At 43.2% G+C, this 24,884-nt stretch overlaps 1 protein-coding gene across 2 annotated transcripts in view; it reads right to left on the bottom strand.

The window, feature by feature from the left end:
• The window catches only part of TMC7 (transmembrane channel like 7), a 41,224-nt gene extending 19,737 nt beyond the window's left edge, over positions 1 to 21,487 (bottom strand). The window contains exons 1-8 of one of the 2 annotated variants that reach the window (XM_073647631.1): positions 21,296 to 21,487; positions 13,046 to 13,283; positions 10,598 to 10,746; positions 9,271 to 9,432; positions 7,623 to 7,705; positions 5,380 to 5,525; positions 2,719 to 2,866; positions 1,014 to 1,187 (exon numbers count right to left, since the gene is read on the bottom strand). In XM_073647631.1, coding sequence (XP_073503732.1) covers positions 1,014 to 1,187; positions 2,719 to 2,866; positions 5,380 to 5,525; positions 7,623 to 7,705; positions 9,271 to 9,432; positions 10,598 to 10,746; positions 13,046 to 13,283; positions 21,296 to 21,317 — 1,122 coding nt within the window. In that variant the 5' untranslated portion in view covers positions 21,318 to 21,487. The remainder of the gene's footprint in view (positions 1 to 1,013; positions 1,188 to 2,718; positions 2,867 to 5,379; positions 5,526 to 7,622; positions 7,706 to 9,270; positions 9,433 to 10,597; positions 10,747 to 13,045; positions 13,284 to 21,295) is intronic. The other variant, XM_073647633.1, reaches the window with a different exon arrangement.
• Positions 21,488 to 24,884: the final 3,397 nt, after the last annotated feature.

Raw genomic sequence — 24,884 nt, 5'->3', positions numbered from 1 at the left:
AGATACCAAGGGTGGTGATGTAAGAAAAGGCTGCTCACACTGCAGTCCACCCTGCATACCCGATCTTACCACAGCATCTCTAGTATTAGAAGAGGCTGCTCACACTGCATCTGCTCTAATACTGGAGAAACTAGAGGTGCTGAGGTAAGAAGAGGCTGCTCACGGCTCTATTCATCCTGTCTATCCGATCTAATACTGGAGATACCAGAAGAGCTAAGGTAGGAAGAGGCTGCTCACACTGCTGTCCACCCTGTCTTTCTGATGTAATACTCGAGATACCAGAAGAGCTAAGGTAGGAACAGGCTGCTCACACTGCTGTCCACCCTGTCTTTATTATCTAATAATAGAGATCCGAGGGGTGATGAGGCAAGAAGAGGCTGCTCACACTTCTGTCCACCATGTCTTTCAGAATGCTAAGTGGCTGCTGTGAGATGGAGACAGCTTGGCTGTATGTGGTATAGTTTAACTCCAAGTCACAGCAGCAGAGCTTCCTACGGCACATGGCCTAATAACAGTTAAGGCCAACTTTCCGTCAATATAAGAGAAGGGCAGCCATTTTTATGTACTATAATGATTACCTCCCTAGACAAAACAAGTGAAATTTGCTATTAAAAAAATATTTAGGAATTTTGAAGGGCATTTCCTTTAGTTACTTTATCTTTTTCTTCTCCTGGAGAAACCCTTTACAATAATACGGAGTACTATGCTGTTGTGGACTGCTTGGAAAATGTTATGTAGTTTATCTAAAAGTCTATAAGGTTGAACTTCTACCCCATTAGTTCAAGACTCTCTCTAACATGGATTAGGCCAGTGTCACATGAACATGGGCTACGTAAATAGGACTGAACATGGTGTTACTAATGAGACCCCTTATAATAACCAAAAAAGGAAAGCCGACTTCTTACGCTCCTGGATATGCACCCCTCTAAGTATTGTAATGGTGCCACCTTGATGTTAATGTCTTTGCCTAGTACCTTCCCCGCGGCACCGGGCGCGCACAGACGGATACTCACAGCATTGCTATGCTCTTGTGAATAGGCCGTGGCCAAGTAGACTGCGTAGAAGCAGCAACCCAATACTGCAATGACGATAATGTTCAGGAAAATTCTCAAGGAGTAGATTTTAATCGTTTCTCTCTGTGTTCGCTTCTGCTTCCTGTGCCGCAATCTTTCTTCTGCCAAATCGGTCTGTGAGGAAAAACAATGAACTGATAAATATCTAGAGTTAATAAAATGAAGTGTGGCAATACTGGCCGACTACAATGGTAAACACTTCCTTGGAAGGATCTGTGGCTTATTGGTTAAGTAACTATTTAGGCTAAGCAAACAAACTGAATTTACTCAACTATAAGGGAGTAAAACTCAGTAACAGACGTAATGGGAACTTAATGGCACTCAATTTGTGCTGATGAATATTTAAGGTGCAATGGAAAGATAAAAGTCAGCCAAAATGTGCTGCTGGCCGCCGTGCCACCAGCAACTGACATGTCATACTTACTCTAGGCCTCCTTATAGGATAGGTGTGGCATTGCATGGCATCTTCCGGAGCTCATCCCAGCCACAGGACTTTACATCAGGTGCATCCATAGCTCAGGCACCAGTAGGACACGTGTATAGGACTGGAATAAGGCTGTGTTCAAATGGCTATAACAGCCCGGATGAGAACCGTATATGTAAAGGTAAGGAAAATGCTCTCAACCATATGTCTCTCAGTAGAGTTGAGCAAAAAGTGGCCATACCGGGGTCCGGTGAAGCTCCACCTACCTTCGCATGCCCGAAGCCTCTCTCTATTAGTAGTCCCTGGCGTAACACTGACAGTTGTAGCTATCTGGCAATGCACAGCACTTTAACCCCTTTGCAGAAGGGGCACTTTTATACCATTTTTTTTTTAGTACTACTGCACTATAAATTTTTTTGTGGTGTTGCGGGATGAGTTTGTGCCATCTTAATTTACATACGACTTTGATTGCTTTTCATTCTGTACCGTACATAACAGCATGTTCTACCTATTGCGTCCCCCCTATTTCCTTATGGATTATAAGTAGGGCCCTCACTGCTCCTGTAACTGTTTCAATGTGATACATTGTATTGTTTTTTATTGTCTGTACATGTCAGCGGCTTAATTGTAAATTGCTGCGGAATATGTTGGCGCTATATAAAAATTATTATTATTATGTATTTTTGCAAGGTGGTATGAACAAGAAATAGCAACTTTGTCAGTATTATTTTTTTTGTTGTAGAGTTCATTGTGGGGGGTTCAAGTATGTGATCCCTTTATTGAGTTGTTAAAGACACGGTGTTGCCATTTATATGTATTTATTTATCTATTTTTAAAGCACCACTCCAGCGTTTTTTACCTCTGTCAGGACTGAAAAGGTATAGTAAGATGGCAGCCATAGTGTCATTGTTAGGCCCCCTAGTTACCATGAAAATACTTTGGCACCCCACAATCGCATCACAGGGAGCTATGATATGGCAGAGAGCGCTCCCTCCCTCTGTTAACCACTTAGATGCTATCTAATGAGGGGTTAAACATCTGAGATCGCCAGTATTTGCAGCCCTGGCAATTGCAGAGGGGTGTCAGCTGTATGTTACAGGATAAAGGCAAGGATGTAGACTTTCCATTGTGTTTTAAGGCAGAATAAGAACAGGACTGACTCACACCAACACTTAGTGACATAGCAAACAAAGAGAGACTCCATGGCTACATGTAACTCGCCTGTAACTCGTGCAGCAGAGTGCTGTGCTTCAGACCTGCATAGTACTGGTCTTTAATACAGAAATCCCATCCGGCAAATATTTTATTGCAGAAGCTCTGAAATCTGTCTTCATCGTGTACAAGGCTGCGCTTAAAGCCTTCCACTGCCCTGGAGAGAACATGCAAAAACAATATGTCAACTCCTTAACGTCGTCATTTCTTCTTCTCTCTGGACTCCACTTAAGAAAAGTCCTCACTGACCAGTGGTTTCTCTCTGCTTTCGCTGCATTGTAATACTATTGCCTCAATCACAGTATATTTTGGACTATAAGACCCACTCAGGACTAAGCAGCAGAAAAAAAGATCATAAAACTACTGGATATCAATTACAACTTACCTGGTGGTCTACCACTCTAGGACATCCCCTTTGATCTAAATGTTTGACCCTGATACTGGTGGAAGAGTTAAAGAAGTGGTCTACTACTAGGACAACCCCTTGAGCTAAAATGTTTGGCCCCGATATAATAATAAACCTTATACTCGTCTAGCATGCTTGCACTGTTCCAGTGGTGTCGGCACTCGTGGTTCCAGGCCCCCGCGCGGTTGTTATGACAGGTGACCCCGGAGCCCAATTAGCGCTGGCACCACTGTCCCTGCGCTCAGACAAATTCAACATGAAGAGGAAGGCAGATCAGCCGCGGCCCGGAGTCGATTTGACAGTATAAGTCAATATAGGCTTTTTTATTTTTTCAGGGCCAAACAGTTTGATCAAGAAGGGGTTGTCCTAGTAGTGGACAACCCCTTTAATGTCACTAGCTGGTGGTCTGGGGAAGACGAGGAATTACTATTCAGTCCTAACAGTCCCTTACACCTCTAATTTTCTGACCTTGTGCAACACACACACTAGGGGCAATATGATCACAGTAAAATTGAATTGGTTTACAATTTCCCAAATTTCATGGATGGAGAACCTGAATCTTGGGTGATTCATTTTAAATCAATAAAGCAAAACGGTGAGTGGACAAGATTTTGTAAGGAGTCCAAGGACCGAGAAGTGGTTTAAAAAAAGAACGCAATAAACTCTTACACTCACGTCTGTTTGACTCTCTCAAAACCTGTCCCGCTGCCGCCGCAACCTGCACAGCCCTCCTATCAACAACTCTTCCTCCTTCTCCCTCCAGGTCTTCCTGCAGACGAGAGGTCCGCTGCTGACTAGGCTCCACATTATTGAGATGCGTCGCTCCCCAAATGATAGTGTGGGGATCTAGTCAGCAGTGGTGGAAGATCAGAAGGGAGAAGATGAAGGAAGAGGGATAGGGAGGTCCGGAAGGAGGCGAGAATAAGATGTGTGAATTGAATAACACACCTCACAGTTGAGCAAATCTGTTCAAATTTCAGGAGATTCACTGAACTCTACTTTAAAACAAAGACATCAGAAAAGTTCTAATCACTATTGCCATCTATTAGAGGGCACATATAAAACCTGTGACGGTTACGTGATGTGCACATTGGGTTCAGCTTCTTACCTGCCCTGCACGGATCATACAGAGCTTTGCAGGGCATGTAGAGAATTGTTCAGCTAGGAACAGCACCAAATTTCTCTTTATGACAGAATGCTGAACATGATCTGCACATCAGCTTTTTCATGCCCTGGATCGATCAGACAGATCAGTGCTGGGAAAGGTGAGGAAGATCTGTGCAGCTATGAAAAGCTGCACAGTTCTCTCAATGATCAAGTGGATCTCTAAAGAAAGCGGCCATGGTATTTCGACACTGCACTGAACCCCCTGACTATGGACTTCTAAGATGTAGGGTTATTTTATAGTCCAGAAACTATATTCAATGTGATTTTTAAATACTATAATCCAAATCTGCAATGCACATATTAGTGGTGAAATTTAACAAGAAATAGCCAGTTCTGCAAACAGTCGTCCGACGACAGACTGGAAAGTGTTTGTTTGGCCACTAATATAATCGCTAATCCAAAAAGGATCTTTCTGGGAAAGCACATTCTTAGGTCTATCATTGGTCCCTACCTGGCATTATTAAAATTGTATGGCCAAATCTGAGTGACTAACATCCAATATGGACTAAAATATGTATGGAGGTGCTGGCATAAAGATCTTTCGCCAGGAGATCATTCGTTCAATGGGTGTTTAATCATCAACCTCCGCCTAGATAATGGGTATGGCCACTCTTCGGTATAACACAGAATATGAGTTTTCTTGAATTATTTTTTTAAAAACATGATTTTTTTTTTTTTTTAATTATTTTTCATACGTGTAGACTTGAAATTTAGTGTCAGTCTGTAATTTTTCCAACACTCTTGAACATGTGGATTTCCTTGATGAACCATTATCGGAATATATTTATGAAACCAAAGTCATCATGATTGCTATTTTTGCAATTTCATTTCAAATGCAATTTTAATAAGTACTAATTAGAGAGGAGCGGATCAATTCGCAGGACTCTGGTCCAGCGTCACGTTGCACAGATAACGTTGCGCCAGCCCTAACGAATCAAGTGCTGCGCTTGGGTTGCCGAAAGTTAGATTCGTGGGACTTCCATCTAACGGCCAGGTACCATTGATGCGGACGCTGGACCGGAGTCTAGCGAATAGATCCGCTCATCTCTAGAATGAAGATTCTATACAAAAGGTCACATAGAAAAAGATAACTTTACCTCTTCACAATCCAGGAGATGCTTAATATCAGGTAGACGATTGTGACCATTACATAGGCTAGTGGTAGCTTGTACTTGAAATTGTACACAGTGACGGAGTCTATGGTGTAAAATCCATAGAACAGATAAGTAACTTCAAGAAAACCCTGAAAGAGAAGCACATTTTCAGAATTATATCAATACGAATATCTAAAAGTTCATGCTAGAGAGGTTTTCCACTACTTTGCTATTGCTGACCCATCTTTGGAGAAGGTCATCAATATCAGATTGGCGGCAGTCCAACACCCCGCACTTCCACCGATCAGCTTTTTGCTGTGTCCGGATGTATACATTTCAGACAGGAACACCAGAGCTCAAATCACTCTGTGTAGTTGTCGCTACCAGTTACTGCAGATCAGCGACTATTGATCCAAGTTACTCAACAGTGACCACTAAACAGTGTGATGGAACGGCGATGTTACCATCCGCATATGGTTTACATGTGACCTCGGCAGTCAGTGCAAAGAGCTGAACGGCGGGTGTGTTGGGTGTCCAAACCTCACCGATCTGATATTGATGACCTATCCATCAATATCAAAGTGGTGGAAAACATTTTTAAAGGGTTACAACCATCTTTTTATTTCATAGTCGAGATGGGAATAATTGCTTCTAAGTCACAATCCCCAAAAGTGAGCTTACAAAAACAGCCGAGCTATGGGTTTTATTTAAATCCCCTAGAAATTAATGGGAGTTATGAACAACACTTACCACAATGAGCTATGCCGTTTCCACAACTCAGGAGTTATGATATTGGCATAGCTCATTTTGCCATGCAGTTTTTACATTTGCCATTTATTTCTAGGAGAGTAACAAAAACAACATGGCATAGCTGCACTTGGCGGTTTTTCACAACCCCACCTTTCCACTGGGACCTAGAAGCAGCGGATCTATGTCTCAGCCATGAAATTCAGTCCACACATACTTCCAGTCGGTACTGTAAAGAGAGCGATGCTTGTTTCAAGGGATGGTGTCTCTTTCAATTCTCTTTACAGCAGGATAGAAAAACCCTTTTATATTTACATATGTGGCTAAGGTCATCAGTCACACGTCAGAGGTAAAGGTGCAGGGCTCACTCAGGTCTCATTGTTTGAGCTAATCAATTTACATAGTTGGTATAGCAGGGGGCTTTTTAAATCAACATTCAGCTGGCTTTAATATAATATGCAATTAGCATAGTAACAAACATCATTGTTTCACAAACAAGAGAAGACAACAATCAAGGTTATACAAATACTGGTCTGTCTTTCTTGACCAGCCACAGAAATACACATATATTCACAAGTCAACACAAACACAATAGGGTATTTCTCTTTGCTTAACAAATCTAGACGTCTGGCTGATTAAGATTAGCAGCCGTGTCATCACAGGTATCATTCATATTCCTTTCAGATGTATTTTGGCCCGAAAGATTTATCCCTAGTCCACTGGATAAGTGATAGATATTAAGTTGGTGAAGGTACAACTCTCGGACCCCAGAGTCCCCAGAGCTATTCAAATACAGAAAGAAGTCTGAACGGAGCGCTGCTTGAGCCTGTGCACTGTCTCTTTATCCAAAGTCTATCATACTGATGGAAACAACCAAATGCTGTGAAGTGTTGAAACGTCAGGGTCTTCTATTTCACAAAGGGGTGACATGGAACAAGTTGCCAGGTTAGGACTCATGGGGACAAACACACGTCACATTAGAACCTGCCTTTCAAATTTATATCGGTATCAGGTTCACCATGTCAAAAATGGTTTCCCCAAAATGTTGTTCATTGCTAGAAAAGTCTACAAATGCCTAATCGCTAGGACACCCACTGATAACTAGAAAAAGGGTCCTTTTATGATCTATGGGACTGATGGAGAAATAAAAACATTGTTTTTTTAATAATTCATCCATTGGATCGTCATTTTTTTATATTTTTTATTTTGGATCTGATGGAGAAAGCCATCCTTTTAGTTTCCATAACCGTGAACTGATGACAGCAGGAATACGCTGTTCCATTTAATCCAAACTGCAGCTAAATAGAACTGGGGATGGAGACCCTCATCCTTGTGATGAGTGGGGGTCCCAGTCATCAAACATTTATTAACCATCATGGGAGAACCCCTGTAAGTAGTAGGTACTGGAAAGCAGCAAAGCTTCTTGTACTACACAGTTCCATGGACAATATATCTCCATTTCTTATTGAATCTTACAATAACCAAGGCCGGACACATACCGTTCCAGACAGCAGATCCACGATATTCGTGTAGAAATATTTTAGTACCCGGCTAGGTGGGGAGTAGTTTGAACATTCGGTCTCTGGAAACAGGAAAAGAAATATTAGGCCAAAATCCATATCAAGCAAACAATCGGGTCAATCTTTGTAATTGAGTGTCTGTTTCCTTAATTCAGTGCCCAGGAGATCTTGAGCAGATATGTGAGGGACAAAGAGTATTCAAGGATGAGAATACTGTACCTAGGGGTCTGCAGCAAGGTATTAGAAAATATACCAATTATTTACATTGGGCGGGATTCATGAAAGCTGTTTCACCAGAATTATGGTGTAAAAGCTTTGGAAAGTCTCAAAATGTAGATGCGACTTTTGGCGTTTCCACGCCAGCGGGATACCACAGCTCGTTTAATTCATGGCAGGTTGTGGCGTTTCCTACTCCAGAAATCTCACTCCAGTCCCCAACTGGAGTAAGATTTGTGGGAGGTGCACGCCACTAGTCAGAGGCTCATGCCTCATGAAAAGACGTCCTCTCTATGAATCGGTGGCATCTGACTCCAGCACGTCCCCTTGTCAAGACCAGCGTGAACACCGGTCTTGATGAATCGAGTATAATGGGTCTAAACTTATTATATCAAGTCATAATATCAGAATTCAGGTTTGTTCTCCTGATGAACTTCATGAGCGCACTGTTCCCCTGCCTTCCAGATCCCTGCTTGCTGAGGAGCGACGTGCTCCTGAATGATTGACAGTTTGTACAATCAGCATTGTCACGTCACTGGTCTGAATTATGCCTTTTCCCACTGCCTCTGCAGCATCGAAGGAGCGCACGGGAATAGTGATGAGCGAGCATGCTCGTTACTCGAGATTTACGAGCATGCTCGGGTGTTTTCCAAGTATCTTCAGTGTGCTTCGGTGTTATGTTTGAGTCACTCCGTGCGCATGATTTGCGACTGTTTGACAGCTTCAATACGTGTGAGGAATGCCTGTTTCTTAGGCATTCCTCACACGTATTAAAGCTGTCAAACAGTCACAAATCATGCACACGGAGTGACTCAAACATAACACCCGAGCACGCTGAAGATACTCGGCGAGCACCCGAGCATGTTCGCCGAAAGGGTTAACAGAACATGCTCGCTCATCATTCATTACAGGGGAACTGAAGCTGGCCAGATCTAGTGATCAGCAAGCTCCACTGCAAAGAGCTTGTAAGTAGTGATGAGCGAGAGTGCTCGTCGAACCCTTTCACCGAGCATGCTCGGGTGCTTACCGAGTATCTTCAGCGTGCTCGAATATTATGTTTGAGTCCCATCATCAGCATGATTTACAACCGTAAAACAGCCTCAACGCATGTGAGGATTCCCTAACAAACAGGCAATCCCTGCATATATTGAGGCTGTCGAAAAGGTTAAACGAGCGCGCTCACTCATCACTACTTGTAAGCGCTTTACCTTACATAGGAGCACGACCACCTCTGACTGCACCGGTGGCTGGTAACCTAAGAATTGAGCAATACACAATAGAATTTAATAAGAAGTAAACTGGAAAGTTGCTTGTTTTTACAAGCAATTTGCAATTTTACCCATTTATAACGATGGGGAAACCTCTTTAATATACAGTGGTGTATATACAAAAAAGAAAATATGTTTCTTACCAACACTGGATGAAACAATTTGGGTGCTGTTGAAAACTTCCATTTTAGAAATGACAAGTGGCAGGATTGTAAAACAGAACATCAAAAGAAAAATGACAAAATTCAGCAGCACCACGAATCTCAGAAACGAGAAGTAAGACCCAATACCAGTACCAAATTTACCTAAAAGTAAGGACAAAGGATGGTTAGAAGGAGAAAAAAAAAACACCTTTACATAGATTTTAGAGAGTAAAACAATATCTTTTATGGCTATTGATGTGAATTCGGCACAGAATCCAGACCGAAATCCACATCAAATCCTGAGTGAGTGAACTTAGCCTAAAAGTGTGATGAAATCTAAATATATTACATAGCTATTCTAAGTATAACAAGTTGATTTTGGGGGAGAATCAGACCGCTGGGACCCCACTGATCCCGAGAACAGGGGTCTCATGTTTGCATTAGAATAGAGGGGCAGCTGCACATACAGTCATGGCTAAAAGTGTTGGGTCCCTTGAAATTGTTCCAGAAAATGGGAGTATTTCTCCCAGAAAATTATTACAATTACTCATGTTTTGTTATACACGTTTATTTCCTTTGTGTGTATTGGAACAACACAAAAAAAGGCAAATTGTACATAATTTCACACAGAACCACAACAATGAGCCAGACAAAATTGTTGCCACCTTTCCAAAATTGTGGGTAAACAACTTTGAACAAGCATCACATGCTTGTAACAAACTTACATGTGGCAAGTAACAGGTGTGGGCAATATGAAAATCACACCTGAAGACAGATAAAAAAGGGAGAAGTTGACTTAGTCTTTGCATTGTTTGTCTGAGTGTGCCACATTAAGCATGGAGAACAGAAAGAGGAGAAGAGAACTGTCTGAGGACTTGAGAACCAAAATTATTGAACAATATCAAGGTTAAAAGTCCATCTCCAGAGATCATGATGTTAATTTGTCCACAGTGCGCAACATAATCAAGAAGTTTACAACCAATGGCACTGTACCTTTATTTTCTAATCATGTACTACCCCTTTAAAGCTGAGCTGTCGGCCGAGGACCACGCCACCTGATCTGCCAGCCTCTTGGCAAAGGAAGAATGGTTGTGTTCATGTGATATACAGCTTTATGGTGTATGATGCAGTTTTAGTCTTGCATTTCACCCACTCACTCTCCGCTTTCCCCCTCCCGGATTCCCAGCTATGAGCTGTCACTGACTGAGGGATGGGAGTATCAACTTGCGGAAGGCATTCTTCACAAATAACCGGTGTCCTGTTACCGGAGGAAATAGTCCAAGGTCCGCTCATATTATTGATCGAGTCGCCTCTTACAAATACTCACCCTCAATATCATGAATATTGGACCTCCAGAGCCCCAGATGTTTTAGGAAGGCTAAAGCATCATACTTGAATTTTTTGCTAAAATTTCTAGTATTGTCTTTCCAAAGAGTCCAGCCTCTGGTCTGCTGGGAGTACATCACTTGCTCATCCCTAAAGAATAAAAAAAAAAAAAAATGAATGCAAAAAAGAGAGATTTTCATATGATAGTAATTCATATTTTCATATGTTATCACACACACGCGTATATAACACACACATACATGCACACATGTATATACAAACACACACACACACATATATATATATATATATATATATATATATATATATATATATATAAAAGATCTGCATACTTTGCTGCAGCCATGACTGCATTGTACTCCTCTGTCTCACAAAGAAACCCTATAGTACACAGAGCTTTCATTTCTGGCTCGGTTACAAATCAGAGAACAATGGAACACAAAGGCATTTTGGAATAATCGAGGTCTGTTCTAATGAGAATGAGCCATTTATATATCATGTAGCATAGGATCTACTCGCATTAAAAGCCATTGCTTGCTCTTATTAATTCACATAGGTAACTATCACCTATATAATCTAAATTGGAAGGATCTGCCAGCAGCAATGTAAAGTTCATGGCCACTGGAATTGTCTGAATCCAGCCCATCAGTGAGTACCCCTATACTGAGTTTACTATATTCACCTATGGAGCACCACAGGGAAGCGGCCAGATGTTATCAACTGCAGAGCTCCACAGCTAAGTCAACAGTATAGTGGCCGCGGATGGGTACTGCTGATCCGCCCCTATTTGAATGAATGAGTGGATCTGCAGTACCCCACCACAGCCACTATATAATTGATGGAGCTGTTTTGCTCTCCAATAGATAAGATTCGGTCACCGCCATCGGGTGGTTTTTTTTTTCCCACCTTTTCTTCTCAGAGGCACAGCAAATTTATTTTCCAAATGATATAGACGTATGAGAGTTCGATTTTTGCTTGACATGTTGTACTTTTAAGCGGTACCATTCATTTGACCATATAATATACTGAAAAACGAAAAAATGTAAATAAAATACAAATGTGGTGAGATGGGGAATAAAACCAGATATTTGGGGGGGGGGGGTGGTCATTTTTTTTTACAACTATGCTGTAAAAATGACCTGACGTTTAGCAGAGACATTTATACTTACACATATTCGATATACAAACAACAGCTATAAACTCCCCCATATATAGGATATGAATAACAAGCCATATGGATAAGCTTCTTTACTTCCTGAAGAAGTGGGTTATACTTTAAAAAGCAGAGGAAAATAAAAGAAAGCGGCATTTTAGAATACTTCTGACGTTTCTTCACAAGCTGGCAGCGCAGACATGGCCCACAAACTTCCCATGTTTTATATGAGATATTGGAAAGACAACAGAACACCGTGTATTAGGGAAAGGGTTAATGAACCAAGTGAAATTGAGAGATATGGAAAATAAAAGTGTAAAAATATTATATATTTATACACACACATTTTTTGATAAACGTTGAGTAAAATGTTAACAAATATTATACATACGCTGCTCTCAGTTTCTCTAAAAATGTCTTGTTTGCTTACTTGTTTCATAGAATAAAGAATATACAAAAAAATGACCTGGCAACATGAGTCTCCATGTCAGTATGATTGTACTGATATTACTAAACCTGTATGTATATGTATATATATATATATATATATATATATATATATATATATATATATATATATATATATATATACACACAAACAATCACTTTTTTTATATTTATTCATTTATTTAGTGTGAGCGTGTGTATATATATATATATATATATATATAATTTTTTTCTCTCCTTAATTTTCTTCTCACTCTATGTAACTGGATTAGGGCTTTGAGTGCTAAGCTTTAGTTTTCGATGGTACATGTGATCTTTTAATCATTTTTTATTGCATATTTTTATGGGAGGTAAAGCGAACAAAATCAGCAATTTTGGCTTTTTTATACTTTCCTTCCTATACAATGCTTATACCTAAGGGTGAAACTATTTTATATGTTGAGAAATCAAACTTTTTTGAATGCGGCAAAACCAAATATGCTTTATCATTTCTTTATTTTTAACTGGGGAAAAGGGCGACCAGTATTTTTTTTTTAATCCTTAGGCCATGTGCACACATTCAGTATTTGGTCAGTATTTTACATCAGTATGTGTAAGACAAAACCAGGAGTGGGTGATAAATACAGAAGTGGTGACGTGTTTCTACTATACTTTTCCTCAGGTTTTGGTTTACAAATACTGAGGTAAAAAAAACTCACCAAATACTGAACGTGTGCACGTGGCCTTAAATACTTTTCAAATTTATTTTTCTTTACTTTTCCATAGGGGAGCATTAAATGATTAATCAGGTTCTGGGAAATACAGCCATTAATCATCAGTAATAATAACCTCAATCTTCTTTTTTCCTGCATGCTGAGGGCAAACTCTCGTGGAGGAGTACTGAGCTCGGCATCCGTAGCCTCTATATGACTAAGCCCCCGGGACAGTGAGAGTTTCTGCCGCGTGCTTCTCCTCGACTCCATAGTTCCATAATTGGATGGTTTCCTTCGCACCAGGGACTGGTAACTTGGTAACTCGTGTAAGAATTGGTTCGACGTAACCGTGCTTCCTTCCGGGAGAAAGACATCTGAAATACAAAAAGCTCTACTTCATTGCTGAACTCTTACAGGTTATGCTAACAAGTATGTCGCAGCAGTGACTTTTATATACTTTATGTATTGATCGTAGTCAACCTAGCCATCATTGTCCAACTCATACAACATGACCAGAGTTACAGTATTAAGCAATACAGATACCACCTACACAAGGCTGTTTCAGGGTATTTGCCCCTCATCAGTAAAAAGCAAGTTTTTTGCTAGATGAATAAAATACTCTTGATGCTGGGTACTTGCTCTCATTAAAAGGGGTTATCTCAGTATGCAGTTTCACCCCTGACTACCTACTTTGATGGGGGAGTGGGCTTCTGTAGATCGACAGTGGCCTGGTCGGACCACTGGTCCGATCTGTGCTCTCTCCCAGACGGTAAGTAGAGGAAGCAGCGCAGGGGGACTGAGGCGGGCAGGGTGCAGCCAGATTCAGAGCGGCACGAGCAATCTGTAAAGCACAGGTCTGCTCGCGCTGCGCTCTCCATCGGCCAAGCTGGACCTCTAGGGTGGCAGGTAATCTAAGCAACAAGCTGTACACTATACAATTAAAAAACCCTTGGTTTTTGAGAACGGAGAGGATTTTTAATAAGTATATTGCAAAGTTGACTGTAAAAACAATCACTTTTTACCCAAATTTTCCCCATTGATGAACTTGAGACAACCCCTTTCAGGAGACCAGTTGTGTATGAAGCCTAGGAATGAGCCAGTTTGCATTTGTATCTATCCTGGAAGCCTCCGTACATGTATGATCACTCCAATGAGAGCCAGTCCCTCCCTCAAAGATACTTTTAAGCAAACTATGCCAACTGTACCCACATATTGATGCAGTGTACCTGATGGTCATGGCCTACACAGCAGAGGGACAACAAAACTGGTTCCAGACGTCCATCACTTAATGCGTTCCAGCAAAAACTTGGCTCTCATGAAGAAGAGGAAATCTAACAATATATTGTGGCTTTTTAAATACATGGGTACATAGAAGGGTACGCTCTTCTGTTATGTCCATGTGCCCATAAAGTCATATAAACGGGCAGCGATCCAGAGACAACCCCTTTCATGTACATCATTATGTCCATGTTGCTTGTGTTGTCAGTAGCAATGTCAGTGACACACATCCTCTGGAGTCTGAAAGTAGTAATGTACGGAAAACTTGCCGCAACTTGTCAGTAAGCCCTAGAGGCAGTAACAGAATTCGCTATTGAGCACTTTACTATGGTTCGTTCTTATTACACGAATACAGATCCAGTTACATCGCCAGGAGGCACACCACTACACAGACGCAGCAGAGATGAAATAGCACTTTTCCTGATAAGCACAGAGCGAGTTCTAGAATCTTTTTTATAGGAATAATAATTAACTGGTGGAAAACTAATACAACTGTGAATTACATACAACAGTGAAAGTGACCTATATACGATAACTACTTTTGTGATCTGGAAAATAAAAGACATCGGTCAAGTTACAGCTGTGGTAGTAAAGAGATATGCTGGGAAAACTGACATTTTGTTGCCACTGCTTAAGCATCATCCTGATCCACAATATAACTTTTGTATTAAAGGTTGTATTCCCATATCCAAGATCCTATCCCAATACGTAGTAGGTGTAATAATAATATTAGCAAATACCTCCAATTAGAAATGTAGTATAGTTCTTCATACAGAAATAACTGTCAATCACTGGTAAAAAAATAAAGACACCCACTCATGTTCATCTGGCAACATGGATGACATTATACAGCAGTAGAGAGCAGTGTAGCTGTGACTCCAGCACTTGGGTGACTCAGCCTCTCTATCACTCTGCTCATCTCCCCTTCACCCTCAAAGCTTCAATAAGCAGCTGTAATCTGATACCTCAGGGAGCTGACAGTCTCTGGCAGTATCCTCTGTGTTATCAAAGTGGGATTTTAGCTGTAAGGCCACGGCCCCACTATTAGTATTTTTTCTCAGGAGTGGGAGCCAAAACCAGGAGTGGGTGATAAATACAGAATTGGTGACTTGTTTCTATTATACCTTTTCTCTGATTGTTCCTCACCTGGTTTTGGCTCCCACTCCTGAGAAAAAATACTGACCAAATAGTGGCGCCATGGCCTAATAGTGAGCTCAGGAGGTGCAGAGGGGAAGAAGCAGCAACTAAAATAGAGAAAACAAAAAATATTTCTCTGATAAATATTACAGTTTTATATATTCACTTGGGCGACAGATTTATGGAAAGTTGGCTTTAAATAATTTAACTTTTCCTGCATCTTTTATAACATAAGTACATATCAATTAGCTGAACTCTTCCTACTCTACTACATGCTGTCCGCACCTCGGACTTCAGCTTCCCTCATTTCTGGCCAAAGCGTATATAAAAAGTGGTAGTAATGGGCAGACTCTGCCTGCAATCCACCTGAAAAAGCGCCGCAAACGTGCCGTAAAAAAATGAAGGAAAAAAAATGCACAGCAATGTCAAAACGACAAAAGCTACAGTTGTGTGTTTTCAGTTTTGAATTTATCCCCCCCAATTCATGTCTACAGGGAAAATCTACATAAGAAGCGGACACGAAAACTTTTTAGATCAGGTCAAAGTAAAAGCAGGGAGAGGACGAGAGGACAAAAATCTCATTCACCTTTCTCAGAATGTTTTCAAGTGCAAATTTCCCACCTGAAAATTTGGAAGTAAAATTTGTTTTACGGAAATTTTCAAGAAGAAAACGAAGTTATATCCTCGTCCTACAACACCAATCCGGTCATCTCTCAGATACAAATACTGTATAAATGCTGCTCCTCAATAAACTACTATTCAGCTGTTAGATACCTAGACCTAAAAAGCACTGTGTGAACATACTCGAGTATGTTAATAGAGAACGTGCACACAAACACCTTTTTCAGGCAGATTCTGCCTGGAACAAGCCTAAAATAAAAAGTGCAAAAAGAAACGTCAAAACGAATAAAAAGAAACGCAGCAATGTCAAAACAACTTGCTGTGCATACAGTACAGACCAAAAGTGTGGACACACCTTCTCATTTAAAGATTTTTCTGTATTTTCATGACTTTGAAAATTGTACATTCACACTGAAGGCATCAAAACTATGAATTAACACAAGTGGAATTATATACTTAACAAAAAAGTGTGAAACAACTGAAAATATGTCTTATATTCTAGGCTCTTCAAAGTAGCAACCTTTTGCTTTGATGACTGCTTTGCACACTCTTGGCATTCTCTTGATGAGCTTCAAGAGGTAGTCATCGGAAATGGTCTTCCAACAATCTTGAAGGAGTTCCCAGAGATGCTTAGCACTTGTTGGCCCTTTTGCCTTCACTCTGCGGTCCAGCTCACCCCAAACCATCACGATTGGGTTCAGTTCTGGTGACTTTGGAGGCCAGGTCATCTGGCGTAGCACCCCATCACTCTCTTCCTTGGTCAAATAGCCCTTACACAGCCTGGAGGTGTGTTTGGGGTCATTATCCTGTTGAAAAATAAATGATGGTCCAACTAAACGCAAACCGGATGGAATAGCATGCCACTGCAAGATGCTGTGGTAGCCATGCTGGTTCAGTATGCCTTCAATTTTGAATAAATCCCCAACAGTGTCACCAGCAAAGCACCCCCACACCATCACACCTCCTCCTCCATGCTTCACGGTGGGAACCAGGCATGTAGAGTCCATCTGTTCACCTTTTCTGCGTCGCACAAAGAGACGGTGGTTGGAACCAAAGATCTCAAATTTGGACTCATCAGACCAAAGCACAGATTTCCACTGGTCTAATGTCCATTCCTTGCGTTATTTAGCCCAAACAAGTCTCTTCTGCTTGTTGCCTGTCCTTAGCAGTGGTTTCCTAGCAGCTATTTTACCATGAAGGCCTGCTGCACAAAGTCTCCTCTTAACAGTTGTTGTAGAGATGTGTCTTCTGCTAGAACTCTGTGTGGCATTGACCTGGTCTCTAATCTGAGCTGCTGTTAACCTGCGATTTCTGAGGCTGGTGACTCGGATAAACTTATCCTCAGAAGCAGAGGTGACTCTTGGTCTTCCTTTCCTGGAGCGGTCCTCATGTGAGCCAGTTTCTTTGTAGCACTTGATGGTTTTTGCAACTGCACTTGGGGACACTTTCAAAGTTTGCCCAATTTTTTGCACTGACTGACCTTCATTTCTTAAAGTAATGATGGCCACTCGTTTTTCTTTACTTAGCAGCTTTTTTCTTGCCATAATACAAATTCTAACAGTCTATTCAGTAGGACTATCAGCTGTGTATCCACCTGACTTCTGCACAACACAACTTATGGTCCCAACCCCATTTATAAGCCAAGAAATTCCACTTATTAAACCTGACAGGGCACACCTGTGAAGTGAAAACCATTTCCGGTGACTACCTCTTGAAGCTCATCAAGAGAATGCCAAGAGTGTGCAAAGCAGTCATCAAAGCAAAAGGTGGCTACTTTGAAGAACCTAGAATATAAGACATATATATATGTATGCAGCTTTTTGGTACGGATTCTGTAACAATAACAAGAATTAAAAAAAAAAAAAAAGCTTTAAATCTGCTTGCAACAAGTATCCTATTCATTCGTATTGGAAAGACACATTGCGTTTTTTGCTTTATCACTGGCAGATTTCACGTGTGGATAAAAATAATAATAATTCTAAGTCTTATATATGTCTTTTTTCCATACAATATAATCGGACCATTATTTGATTGTATTGTTAGCTCTATTCTGCAAAAAAATTGCAGAAAAACACACACCCTAGGGGTATGTTCAAGGACATCATCTGCAAGGAGTTTGTCTGTTCTCCCCGTGTTTGTGTGGGTTTCCTCCGGGTTCTCTGGTTTCCTCCCACACTCCGAAGACATAATGATAGGGAATGTAGATTGTGAGCCCCTATGGGGACAGTGATGAATGATAATGTCTGTAAAGAGCTGTGGAAAGTAATGGCTCTATATAAGAAAAATAAATAAATGTGTCGCTTTTACAGCATTTTTGCTGAAGTGTTTAAGTGCCATATATGGTGCACAAAATACTACTATTATATCTACATGTATAAGGACAGACAGCCAGGCATCAGTCACTATTCAGATTGATACAGCCACTGCCGAACAGGGGCAAGTGATGAGGCACACTAGCCATGTCTGCGCTGCATGTATGGAGCGGGCTCGGGAAGCCAGATGTGTAGTACAGCCAGCACCCGTCTCTAACAACAGAGTTCCGCTATTAATTTGGAAATCTGTCAGTAAGATCAACCCAACCAAACTGCATCTATGGACATGCAGGACTTTGACATGTAAATCCATTGAAACCTTTCCATATCTTTTATCTGTTGCTGCATTCCTGAGAAATCATTATTTTCATTCATATGCAAATGAAGTGTTGATCTTTCTGACAGATTGGAAGGAAATAGGGTGTTGATGAGGCTGTCACAGCAACTAGGGACCTTACACAGGCAGAAGGCAGGAAGACATCCAGAGACCGCAATGGAAAGGACCATAAAAACATTATTTATTAGTAACTCAGGGGTGGACAAACACAAAGAGGGGCCCATATACAGTTCTTGCACACGGCCCTCTTCCGTCTGTCCGCCACTGTAGTAACTATTAAAATATCAAAAGGGAAAAAATAAAATAAACACACTGGGCCTAGGCGTCTCATTACTAAGGGTCTTAATCATAACAAATCATCATGTGCTGTGAGGCCGGGGTCACAGGATCGTATATTCCCTCTGTGGAGACACTGACACACATAGACCCATTCAAATCTATGGGTCTACGCACGTCAGTGTGTTTCCACGGACTGTGTGTCCATGTGCTCCACACGTAGACATGTCCGTTTTTTTCAGGATTGCAAGGTCCGCAAAATGTCTCACGCTGAACACACACGGATGACATCCGTATATCATCAAAGTGACACATACCGGCGCTTGGGAATCAGTGTACAGTTAGCGCTGTTCCCAAACGCTGTCCTCATCATTGTCCCTTGCTCGCGCTGCGATCAGCACCAGCAAGGGACAATGTTGGGAGTAGTATACTGCTCCTGTAGTTTCCATGTGTAAAAATAAGAATAAAACAATAAAATCCTTATATTTCACCTGTAATCCTCTGACTGCTGATGCCGGGGAGAATGAGCCGCTCCAGCGAGCGGGCCCCAGAGCTGCGCTGAGCTCAGGAGCGGTGTCTTGTCACTCAGTGAGCTCCGCTCAGTGCAGGACTCGTTTTCCCTGGCGTCAGCAGTCAGAGGATTACAGCGGAGGGACATCTCCAGACAGGTGAGTGAGTATAAGGATTTTATTATTTTATTCTTATTTTTACACATAGACACTGCAGGAGCAGACACTACCACTCTCAACATTATCCCTTGCTCGTGCTGATCACAGAGCGAGCAGGGGACAATGATGAGGGCAGCGTTCAGAACCCGGCACTTGGGAACAGCGCTAACTGTACACTGATTCATAGGCGTCGGTACGTATCACACTGATGCGGCACATGGGTGGCACAAGGTTGCCACACAGGTACACACGAACACGAATATCTCCGGTATGGGTTTTTCTGGTACCGGAAAAATTAGGACGTGGGAAACCTGCCTTAATGTGATCTGATTCTCTCAAGAGAAAATTGGGAGTTCAGGTGCGGGGAAGACTAAAATCTTAACTTGTCCATCTTTTCCACTGTCTGAGTCTGCGGATATTGGACTGCACTCAGATGACATCCAAGTGCAGTCAGGCGTTTCACATGCACCCATAGACTTGTAGGGTGCCTGCCCTTCGAATAGCAGATACACTTGCAGCATGCTGCAATTTTTTCCACAGACCGATTAGAGATGAGAAATAAAATTGCAGATCTGCTCTGCCCTATAATATAACATTGGGCCGAGCGCTATCCGATAAATCATCACATGCACTCATCCAAGTTATCCTCCCATGTGAGCGAGGCCTTAGCGCCTGAAACGCGTAGGCCTGGTGTGTTTCTTTTATTTTTGCTGAATATCTTCCTGCCTTCTACCTGATCACTTTCACCCTGGAGCTGGCCCGTGGTCTCTGTCAGTGCCCCCTTATTGAGGGAGAGCCGATGTGCGATTTCTCTTTGCCTTTCTTCCCCTATCTGCCCTGTTTGAAGACCTATGAGCCTGTGGCTGGGCTAGAGAGGATACCGGTGTGAAGAAAATCTTTTGCAATACTGCGGTACATTGCATTAGTGGCCACAGGTTCAAAGCCCATAGGGGACAATAGATATATTTAAATTAAAGTCACCCTATTATTCCTAGTACATTATGAAAATTTTAAAAAAATAAAAAATAGAACATATTCCACCTGTCTGAACTAATACTAATATTTATACCAGACATTGACACCAAAACAATAATAGAAATGACAGAAACAATAAAAAAAAAAATCGGAAAGTTTTATGAACCCCGACATTGTAATGATACAAACTACAGATGGTACCGGAAAATACCAACAGCCCTGTCCACCGAAAAGTGCAAAGTTACAGCAGGAGAGGAGGAAAAATAAAAAGCGACATAGCGCTGTATGGACCTCGACGTGGCCCTCGACATTGACGTGTATGGACCTCAACATGGTCCTGAATGGACCTCGACGTGACCCTCAACACTGAGGTGTATGGACCTCAACATGGTCCTGAATGGACCTCGACGTGACCTTCGACATTGAGGTGTATGGACCTCATCATGGTCCTGAATGGACCTCGACGTGACCTTCGACACTGAGGTGCATGGACCTCAACATGGTCCTGAATGGACCTCGACGTGACCCTGCGTGGACCCCGACGTGACCCTGCATAGACTTGTTTAAAAACTTATATTGAACTCAATGGGGTCAATACTAAAACTTTTGCCCCTGTAAAAACAGACTCCCCAGTGTAAACTGCTCATAACCATCTGTGGAGCGCCAGGACCCCGTCTCCTAATGTCTCAGTACACAAGGTGGCCGCTTCTACATTACGTCACTCTCACACCTAGTGACGTCACAGAGCTCGTGTGTGTGACTCACTGCGGCCGGGCACCTACCGTTATCGGTCTCAGTGTCCATCCTGCCCGGGCTCCGCTCGGTCGCACGGACTTGTCCCGGGACTCCTCCACTTGTTCCAGGCTGGGCGGGACTACGTCGATCCCTCCCGAGCTGCGATTCCCCCTCCTCACACCATGGTTGCCATGACGATCCATGAGGAGGGTCTTCGTATCCCGGAGCAGTCTGATTGGTTGGGAGGACTGTAGTGGGCGCATCTTAGTCCAGGTGTTGCACACGGGAGGGGGAGGAGTTCGCAGAAGTGAGCGAGGTGTGCGAGCACGTGACCGCACCTGAGGGGGGAGGAGCGGATGTGACCAGTATGGAGGAGACCTGCATGACGAGCAGCTTCATAACACTATGCCGCTATGACAACGCAGATGTGAACAGGGACCAAGCAGGGATTTCCAGAAAGTGCTTCAATATGCAGTTCTTTACAAGGAGTGCCCTTATAAGCTGCGTCTTCCAAACAGCACCCCCATAAACACTGACCCCCAGACAGTCCAATAAACACAAATGGGCCTAGTACTTTCCTGGAAGTGTCCCTTGATAAGCAGCACCTTCTGGAGAGCCACCCCATGAGCAGTGCAAAGCAAAGTGCTGCAAAAACGCGCTATTAGGGGTGTCTGATAGTCTCTGCCAGGGTGTAAACGTGACCCTCCAGTGAGCGCACCTTTACCCCTCAAGGGGTTTATTCCATTCGAGAAAGAGAGAGATTTTCCAGCTCGAAAGTTTGGGTCCCTATTGGTTTCTATTGGGTTCATGTAAGGTTCTGGTACCCGAACTGAACTTTGGACTACAGTTCAGTCAACCCCCACGAACCCAAACTTCCACGGGTCCACTCATCCCTACTCAACAGCTCTGACGTTCTGTCTACACTGGCTGAGCTCACTGATTGGCTGTCAACGTGACGTCAGCGCCGTAGCCAATGCCAGAAACCGGGAGCAGTGGCTGATACTCACCGGTGGACCTGGGGAGGGCGAGTACAGCGGTTTGTTTATAATGAAGCCGGGGTCATTTATTTAATCTGACCACCTTCTACTAACTTTCTCATCCCTGTCCTCCTCACCTGCCCCCCATGTCCTGGAACTAGCGCACCCCCAGAAACCTCGCACACTTAGACATTCACACACTCTCCGACTCTATTCTGCCGCTGTCCTCCATATCTTCCCTCCACAACACAGACAGCGCCACCATTTCTATAGCGCCACAATTCCATCCTCTATTGACTTGATCGCCCTTCTCGTGCATGGCAGAGTGTGACTAATCAAAAGACAACCCTGGCACAACAACCTCACTATAAAGCTTTGTCAAGTGTCCAGGGTTGCGGAGCGGTGCTGGAAGAAAACACATTCGCAAAAAGACTTCACCGCATTCATAAAAGCAACTTTCACATTCAAGTCGACCCTCACCTGTGCTGCACACCACGACTTCTCAACCCTCATATCTTCTTTATCCTACAACCCCAAACAGTTTTCAACACTTTTAACTCTCTCCTCCGCCACCACCACTCCCTCGGACCTCCCTCATCTCTGCAGAAGACATTGCCGCACATTTCAAAAACAAGATCGACCAAACCAGGCAAGTCTTTACTGCCCATCCACCACAACCACTATGTATAACAGACCTCTGCCCCTCCCACGTAACCTTCCTCCCTCCCATTACTAAAGGAGAGCTCACTCATCTCTCCAAATCACACCTCACCACTTGTGCACTTGATCCCATCCCATCTCCTCCACAACCTCACCACCCTGCTTATCCCTGCCCTAACCCATCTCTTTAACCTATCGTTAACTTCTGGTACTTTCCCTTCTGCTTTCTAACATGCAACAATCACACCTATCCTGATGAAACCGTCGCTCGACCCGACCTCTTCGTCCAGCTATTGTCCCATATTTCTGCTCACCTTCGCCTCCAAACTCCTCAAACAGAATGTCCATTCTCAACTATCTCCCCACCTCTCATCTAACTCACACTTTGACAAAATACAATCTGGCTTCCGTCCCCAACACCCCAACGAAATTGCCCTGACCGAAATTACTTTTCCTTCTGCTTTCAAACATGCAATAATCACACCTATCCTGAAGAAACCATCCCTCGACCCAACCTCTTCGTCCAGCTATTGCCCCATATTTCTGCTCATCTTCGCCTCCAAACTCCTCAAACAGAATGTCCATTCTCAACTATCTCCCCACCTCTCATCTAACTCACACTTTGACAAAATACAATCTGGCTTCCGTCCCCAACACCCCAACGAAATTGCCCTGACCGAAATTACTTTCCCTTCTGCTTTCAAACATGCAATAATCACACCTATCCTGATGAAACCATGCCTCGACCCAACCTCTTCGTCCAGCTATTGCCCAATATTTCTGCTCATCTTCGCCTCCAAACTCCTCAAACAGAATGTCCATTCTCAACTATCTCCCCACCTCTCATTAACTCACACTTTGACAACCGGCAATCTGGCTTCGGTCCCCAACATTTCAACGAAACTGCCCTGATCGAAATTACTAACGACTTACATACCGCCAAAGCTAACAGACATTTCTCTATACTCCTAGATCTGGTGTCAACGGAACCGGCCGGGCCCCTGCTACGTGTGGGTACCAAACACAGCAGTTCTAGGAGGTTCCCAAAGGCTGGGGCATGTATCTCCTCGTCCCTACACGCTAGAGTGGTCTAGGATGCAGTCTGGCGTTTGCTATCTTCCCCTGAGCTAGAAAATCCATTTTGTGAAGAGCTGGGACATTTAATTCTTCCACAGCTCGGTATACAAATATAGTACCTTACACAACAGTGCATATGTTCCTGAACAAAGGAAAGGATCACAGTAGGGGGCTTGCCTGTCAGCTCAGCTCAGGCTGCAGAGGGACACTCGCACTGAAGCCCCCCTCCCTTCTCTCTTACAGCTGGGAGTCGGGTTACGCTGTGCCTGGAGACCTGACAACCAGGGAACGTGATTATTCTAGAATATTCTTCACACCTCCCCCTTTAGCGGGTGCTAGGGGGCAGCACCACTCGGTGCTCCCCCGCGCGCCCATCCTCAACCTCCCCTTGGCGGGATAAGCCGTCAGCGTTGCCATACTCACGGCCCTTTCTGTGGTGAATGGCAAAGTGGTACTGCTGGAGCTTGAGGCTCCATCGCAGCAACCTCCCATTCATTCCGGACACGGTGTGCAACCAGCTGAGGGGATTGTGGTCTGTTTCCACGATGAATTGGCGTCCGCACAAGTATAGCTGCAGATGCTGCAGGGCCCACACAATTGCCAGACATTCCTTTTCCATCATGGAATAGGCCACCTCCCTCAGCAGGAGCTTCTGGCTCAGGTACAAAACCGGGTGTTCATGGCCCATAGTGTCGACCTGGCTGAGCACCGCACCGAGGCCAAAGTCACTGGCGTCGGTCTGCACTACAAATGGCGGAGTGAAGTCAGCTGCCTGTAGTACAGAGGAGCTGGAAAGGGCGGTCTTCAGCACCCGGAAGGCCGTCTCAAAGTCGTTTGTCCAATCGACTGCAGATGGCAGCTTCTTCTTGGTAAGGTTCGTCGGGCTTCGCCGGGCTACTATAGTGAGAGACGAACCTCCTGT

This window comes from Phyllobates terribilis, unplaced genomic scaffold (assembly GCF_046119375.1).
Source record: "Phyllobates terribilis strain yellow unplaced genomic scaffold, ASM4611937v1 Scaffold_9__5_contigs__length_417890890, whole genome shotgun sequence".
Classification (NCBI taxonomy): domain Eukaryota; kingdom Metazoa; phylum Chordata; class Amphibia; order Anura; family Dendrobatidae; genus Phyllobates; species Phyllobates terribilis.
The sequence above is the reverse complement of the archived record's forward strand: the minus strand, read 5'-3'. Positions and strand labels throughout refer to the sequence as shown.